This window comes from Penaeus vannamei, chromosome 26, assembly GCF_042767895.1.
Source record: "Penaeus vannamei isolate JL-2024 chromosome 26, ASM4276789v1, whole genome shotgun sequence".
NCBI classification, from domain to species: Eukaryota; Metazoa; Arthropoda; class Malacostraca; order Decapoda; family Penaeidae; genus Penaeus; species Penaeus vannamei.
In genome coordinates this window covers 18,288,082-18,295,581 of record NC_091574.1, presented here as the reverse complement: position 1 = coordinate 18,295,581, position 7,500 = coordinate 18,288,082, and the positions used below count along the sequence as shown (strand labels likewise).

General features: G+C 50.7%; 1 protein-coding gene across 1 annotated transcript in view; it reads left to right on the top strand.

The window, feature by feature from the left end:
- The window catches only part of LOC138866632 (nestin-like), a 16,380-nt gene that overhangs the window by 1,349 nt on the left and 7,531 nt on the right, over positions 1–7,500 (top strand). Inside the window, exons 2-8 of the mRNA XM_070139787.1 lie at positions 1–133; positions 1,040–1,261; positions 1,816–2,004; positions 2,279–2,566; positions 2,744–2,896; positions 3,789–3,988; positions 5,743–5,996. The exon at positions 1–133 is cut by the window's left edge and continues 122 nt beyond it. Coding sequence (XP_069995888.1) covers positions 1–133; positions 1,040–1,261; positions 1,816–2,004; positions 2,279–2,566; positions 2,744–2,896; positions 3,789–3,988; positions 5,743–5,996 — 1,439 coding nt within the window. The remainder of the gene's footprint in view (positions 134–1,039; positions 1,262–1,815; positions 2,005–2,278; positions 2,567–2,743; positions 2,897–3,788; positions 3,989–5,742; positions 5,997–7,500) is intronic.

Genomic DNA, 7,500 nt, shown 5'->3' with positions numbered 1-7,500 from the left:
CGCCCAAGAGTGCATCCATACTGTTCCTACCAGGACTATATGGATGGTCTCCTCGGCCTACTTCAGGGTCGTCCAAGAGCCCGAAAATGAGACCCAGGAAGTCACCCTAGAGTCCGAGAAGGAGACCCAGGAAGTCACCCTAGAGCCCGAGAAGGAGACCCAGGAATTCGCCGAAGAGCCCGAGAAGGAGACTCAGGAACTCGCCGAAGAGCCCGAGAAGGAGACCCAGGAAGTCGCATATATATATATATATATATATATATATATATATATATATATATATATATATATATATATATATATATATATATATATGTACACACACACACACACTTACACACACACACACACACACACACACACACACACACACACACACACACACACATATATATATATATATATATATATATATATATATATATATATATATATATATACAGGAGACACAGGAAGTCGCCCTCGAGCCCGAGAAGGAGACCCATGAAGTCGCCAAAGAGCCCGAGAAGGAGACCCAGGAAGTCGCCCAAGAGCCCGAGAAGGAGACCCATGAAGTCGCCGAAGAGCCCGAGAAGGAGACCCAGGAAGTCGCCCAAGAGTGCATCCATACTGTTCCTACCAGGACTATATAGATGGTCTCCTCGGCCTACTTCAGGGTCGTCCGAAGTCGCCGAAGAGCCCGGGAAGGAGACACAGGAAGTCGTCGAAGAGCCCGAGAGGGAGACCCAGGAAGTCGCCGAAGAGTCAGAGAAGGAGAACCAGGAAGTCGCCCAAGAGCCCGAGAAGGAGACCCAGGAAGTCTCCGAAGAGCCCGAGAAGGAGACCCAGGAAGTCGCCGAAGAGACCGAGAAGGAGACCCAGGAAGTCGCCGAAGAGACCGAGAAGGAGACCCAGGAAGTCGCCGGAGCCCGAGAAGGAGACCCAGGAAGTCACCCTGGAGCCCTAGAAGGAGACCCAGGAAGTCGCCCTGGAGCCCGAGAAGGAGATCCGGGAAGTCGCCCTCGAGCCCTTCAAGGAGACCCAGGAAGTCGCCCAAAAGGCCGAGAAGGAGACACAAGAAATCGCCCCCGTGCCCGAGAAGGAGACCCAGAAAGTCGCCCAAGAGCCCGAGAAGGAGACCCAGGAAGTCGCCCAAGAGCCCGAGAAGGAGACCCATGAAGTCGCCAAAGAGCCCGAGAAGGAGACCCAGGAAGTCGCCCAAGAGTGCATCCATACTGTTCCTACCAGGACTATATGGATGGTCTCCTCGGCCTACTTCAGGGTCGTCGGAAGTCGCCGAAGAGCCCGGGAAGGAAACCCAGGAATTCGCCGAAGAGCCCGAGAAGGAGACTCAGGAAGTCGCCGAAGAGCCCGAGAAGGAGACCCAAGAAGTCGCCGAAGAGCCCGATAAGGAGACCCAGGAAGTCGGCGAAGAGACCGAGAAGGAGACCCAGGAAGTCGGCGAAGAGCCCGAGAAGGAGACTCAGGAAGTCGCCGAAGAGCCCGAGAAGGAGACCCAGGAAGTCGCATATATATATATATATATATATATATATATATATATATATATATATATATATATATATATATATATATATATATATATATAAATATATACATATGTACACACACACACACACACACACACACACACACACACACACACACACACACATATATATATATATATATATATATATATATATATATATATATATATATATATATATATATATATATATACAGGAGACACAGGAAGTCGCCCTCGAGCCCGAGAAGGAGACCCATGAAGTCGCCAAAGAGCCCGAGAAGGAGACCCAGGAAGTCGCCCAAGAGCCCGAGAAGGAGACCCATGAAGTCGCCGAAGAGCCCGAGAAGGAGACCCAGGAAGTCGCCCAAGAGTGCATCCATACTGTTCCTACCAGGACTATATGGATGGTCTCCTCGGCCTACTTCAGGGCCATCCAAGAGCCCGAAAATGAGACCCAGGAAGTCACCCTAGAACCCGAGAAGGAGACCCAGGAAGTCACCCTAGAGCCCGAGAAGGAGACCCAGGAATTCGCCGAAGAGCCCGAGAAGGAGACTCAGGAAGTCGCCGAAGAGCCCGAGAAGGAGACCCAAGAAGTCGCCGAAGAGCCCGAGAAGGAGACCCAGGAAGTCGCCGAAGAGACCGAGAAGGAGACCCAGGAAGTCGCCGGAGCCCGAGAAGGAGACCCAGGAAGTCGCCCTGGAGCCCGAGAAGGAGATCCGGGAAGTCGCCCTCGAGCCCTTCAAGGAGACCCAAGAAGTCGCCCAAAAGGCCGAGAAGGAGACACAAGAAATCGCCCCCGTGCCCGAGAAGGGGACCCAGAAAGTCGCCCAAGAGCCCGAGAAGGAGACCCAGGAAGTCGCCCAAGAGCCCGAGAAGGAGACTCATGAAGTCGCCAAAGAGCCCGAGAAGGAGACCCAGGAAGTCGCCCAAGAGTGCATCCATACTGTTCCTACCAGGACTATATGGATGGTCTCCTCGGCCTACTTCAGGGTCGTCCAAGAGCCCGAAAATGAGACCCAGGAAGTCACCCTAGAGCCCGAGAAGGAGACCCAGGAAGTCACCCTAGAGCCCGAGAAGGAGACCCAGGAATTCGCCGAAGAGCCCGAGAAGGAGACTCAGGAAGTCGCCGAAGAGCCCGAGAAGGAGACCCAGGAAATCGCCGAAGAGCCCGAGAAGGAGACCCAGGAAGTCGCCAGCGAGCCCGAAAAGGAGACCCAGGAAGTCGCCGAAGAGCCCGAGAAGGAGACTCAGGAAGTCGCCGAAGAGCCCGAGAAGGAGACCCAGGGAGTCGCCCAGGAGCCTGAGAATGAGATCCAGCAAGTCGCCGAAGAGCCCGAGAAGGAGACCCAGGAAGTCGCCCTCGAGCCCGAGAAGGAGATCCAGGAAGTCGCCAAAGAGCCCGAGAAGGAGACCAAGGAAGTCGCCGAAGAGCCCGAGAAGGAGACTCAGGAAGTCGCCGAAGAGCCCGAGAAGGAGACCCAGGTAGTCGCCGAAGAGCCCAATAAGGAGACCCAGGAAGTCGCCGAAGAGCCCGAGCAGGAGACCCAGGAAGTCGCCGAAGAGCCCGAAAAGAAGACCCAGGAAGTCGCCGAAGAACCCGAGAAGGAGACACAGGAAGTCGCCGAAGAGCCCGAAAAGGAGATCCAGGAAGTCGCTGAAAAGCCCGAGAAGGAGACCCAGGAAGTCGCCCGAAGAGTCCGAGAAGGAGACCCAGGAAGTCGCCCAAGAGCCCGAGAAGGAGACCCAGGAAGTCGCCGAAGAGACCGAGAAGGAGACCCAGGAAGTCTCCGAAGAGACCGAGAAGGAAACCCAGGAAGTCGCCGAAGAGCCCGAGAAGGAGACCCAGGAAGTCGCCGAAGAGACCGAGAAGGAGACCCAGGAAGTCACCCTAGAGCCCGAGAAGGAGACCAAGGAAGTCTCCGAAGAGACCGAGAAGGAAACCCAGGAAGTCGCCGAAGAGCCCGAGAAGGAGACCCAGGAAGTCGCCGAAGAGACCGAGAAGGAGACCCAGGAAGTCACCCTAGAGCCCGAGAAGGAGACCCAGGAAGTCGCCGAAGAGACCCAGGAAGTCGCCCGGGAGCCCGAGAAGGAGACCCAGGGAGTCGCCCTCGAGCCCGAGAAGGAGACCCAAGAAGTCGCCGAAGAGCTCGAGAAGGCGATCCGGGAAGTCGCCCTCGAGCCTTTCAAGGAGACCCAGGAAGTCGCTCAAGAGGCCGAGAAGGAGACACAGGAAGTCGCCCCCGTGCCCGAGAAGGAGACACAGGAAGTCGCCCAAGAGCTCGAGAAGGAGACCCATGAAGTCGCTGAAGAGCCCGAGAAGGAGACCCAGGAAGTCTCCCAAGAGCGCATCCATACCGTTCCTACCAGGACTATATGGATGGTCTCCTCGGCCTACTTCAGGGTCGTTCAAGACCCCGAAAAAGAGACCCAGGAAATCACCCTAGAGCCAGAGAAGGAGACCCAGGAAGTCACCCTAGAGCCCAAGAAAGAGACCCAGGAAGTCGCCGAAGAGCCCGAGAAGGAGACCCAGGAAGTCGCCGAAGAGCCGGAGAAGGAGACCCAGGAAGTCGCCCTCGAGCCCGAGAAGGAGACCTAGGAAGTCGCCCTTGAGCCCGAGAAGGAGACCTAGGAAGTCGCCCGGGAGCCCGAGAAGGAGACCTAGGAAGTCGCCCGGGAGCCCGAGAAGTAGACCCATGAAGTCGCCGAAGAGCCCGAGAAGGAGACCCAGAAAGTCGCCCAGGATCTCGAGAAGGAGATCCAGGAAGTCGCCTAGGAGCTCGAGGAGATCCTGGAATCCACCTTCGAGCCCGAGAATTAATTGTAGTCGCTAGGGAACACGCGGGATATGAGCGACTACATTCCAAGGACATTTCAATGGAAAGACAATAAGGGCAGATGGTGGAGGGCTAAAAGTAGGGGTAGGGCCGAAGAGAAGAGGAAGGCCGAAGAGAAGAAGAGGAAGGCCGAAGAGAAGAAGAGGAGGGCCGAAGAAGAGGAGAGGTAAAAAAAGGCCGACGGAGGGAGGAGCGGGAGGGGGAGGGAAAGGGAGGGGGGAAAGAGACGAGGGGAATGAGAATGGGAGGGTAGTCGGGTGACGCTATATATATATATATATATATATATATATATACACACACACACACACACACACACACACACACACACACACACACACACACACACACACACACACACACACACACACACACACACGCACGCACGCACGCACACAAACACACACACACACACACACACGCAAATAAATATAGACAGATATAGATAGACAGATAGCTATAGGTCAGGGGGGGCCCACAGGGTACTTTCTAGGAGGGGGGGGGGGGTATAGAGCAATATGAAAATCATTGCATCGAATTCTACTGAATATCACCTCGCCCACACACACACACATAAATACAATTCTCTCTCACATATAAATGAATTGAAATCTTCCCATATAGTGTTCTTGTTGTATTGTCACTGAAACATTTACACTATCCATAACTAGTAATAACTAACTATGAACAAACGACAGACACTTAGAGGGGCCATGGGACTATTTCTTAGTAGATCAGGGCCACAGAAGGAAGAATTTGGGAATCACTGATATCAGTGGATGAAATAATAGATAAAGTGAGGTACATCGTTGAAAAGGGAGATAGTTATAATATATCCTGAATTCTTCTCATTGTTAGAAAATAAAATAAATTCACTTCATGATTATGGCTAGAGACGCGTAGACGAGAATGATAAAAGTTTAGTTTTATTTTTCTTAATTTTGAAAGCAACTTCAGGATAAAACTTGGTGTTTATCTAGATCAAATCATTATTATTATTACCACTATCATTATCATCATTATTATTCTAGGCGGGGTTCTGAAAGGGGTTCGTGATCGAAAACTAGATCATTTAGACAGATAAGGATACATTAATGTCGAGTTATATCTTTTCATCCGAATGGCCATCATCATCACCTATTCTTTGACTCATTCATTCAATATATATATACACATTTTCTCTTGGAATGTTTATCTACACCGGCAAGATGCATGTCTGAAAATGACAGACGACATGAGTATCTCAAGAAGAAAAATAAAAAGAAAAAAGAAGAAAAGAAGAAAATAAAATAAAAAGACTAGAGATAACAAAACAAAACAAAAATAAATAAATAAATAAATAAAATAGATAAATAATAAAAAATAAAAACCCAATTTAATTACCATTTACAACAACAGCTACTACAACAACAACCAAGTTAACAACAACAACAAAAGCTACTACTACTACTACTACAAGAACAGCCAAGACTACAACAACAACAATAACAACGACAACAACAACAACAGCAACTATTACTGCAACAACAGCCAAGACAGCAGCAACAACAACAACTGCTACTACTACAACAAGACTACAACAACAATAACAACAAACAACCAAAACAACTGCTACAACAACCATGGCAACAAAAACAACGACAACAACGACAGCAAAAACACACGAAATCAATACACGTGTGGCTTTTCTCGTGGCTTAGAGGGGAGGGGGAGGGGTGATTGGGGGGGGGGGAGAGTTGAAGCGTTTCGAGTAGTTTTTAGTGCAAATTTAATTAACTTGAAACCTTTTAGGGGAATATTTTTTTTAATTCTTTCCTTTCTCTCTCTCGATCGATCTATCTATCTCTCATTCTCTTTCTTTTCTTCGCTCTCACTATCTCTCTATCTCTATCTGTCTCTTATCTTTCTTTCCTTCTCTCTCTCTCTCAACCGCTCTCTTCTCCCCACCTCTCTCTTTCTCTTTCTCTCTCTCTCTCTCTCTCAACCTTCCCTCCCCCCCCCCTCTCTCTCTCTCTCTCTTACTCAACCCCCCTCTCTCTCTTTCTTTCTCTCACTTTTTCTCGCCCCCACTCAACTTCCCCCCCCCCCTCTCTCTCTCTCTCTCTCTCTCTCTCTCTCTCTCTCTCACTGTCTACCCCCCCTCTCTCTCTATCTCTCTCTCTCTCACTTGTTCTCCCTCCCCTCTCTCTCATTCTCCCCCCTTCTCTCTCTCTCTACATTCGTGCAATTTGACTTTTTGCAATAACGAAATTTTCGATTGCAAAATAAGAGGGGAGGGAGAGGCCAGGTGAAGGGGGAAGGGGGTTGGAATGGGCGGGCGATGATAGGTGTGTGTGTGGGGGGGGGAGGTGGGGTGAGGGGGTGAGGAGAGGTGGGGAAGGGGTGAGGGGGGAAAAGAGAGGTGGGGGAGGAGAGGTGGGGTGAGGGGGGTGAGGATAGGTGGGAGGAGAGGGAAGGAGAGGTGGGAGTGAGGTGGGTGAGGAGAGGTGGGGGGAGGGGGGGGGGAGGAGAGATAGGGGGTGGCATTTTGTATGGATTGTATTGGTTTCTCTTAATGTCATTTTAGAGAGATTCTGCCGCTTGAAATTTCGTTCAACCTTTGTTTTTTACGGTTGTGTGTTGATTCGTATCATGTAATGAAAACATGACTATCCAGGTTGCGGATCACACAGTTTGTGTGTTTGTTTTTGTCTGTTTGTTTCTCTTTCTCTCTTCCTCTCTCCTTCCTTCCCTCCCTCTCCATCTCTCCCTCCCCCCCTCCTTCCCTCTCCTTCCCTCCTACCCTCCATCCTTCCCTCCTTCTCTTTCTACCAAACACACACCAACAGTTCAGAGCTTCATCTTCTTCCCTATCCTTCCCTCCTTCCCTCTCCTTCCCTCCATCTCTCCTTCTCTCTCAACCACACACACCCACACTCACCCATATCTAGCTTCTTTTCCTTCCCTCTTCCTCCCTCCTTCCCTCTCCTTCCCTCCATCCCTCCTTCCCTGTTTCTCTCTCTACCATACACACTCATCTACACTCACCCATATCCAATTTCACTTCCTTCCTTCTTCCTCCCTCCCTCCCTCCCTTTTACCCTCCTACCTAATTCCATCCTCCTTGCCTCCCTCCCTCCTACTGTAGTGGGACTATTCGCCCACTCCTTGTCCTAC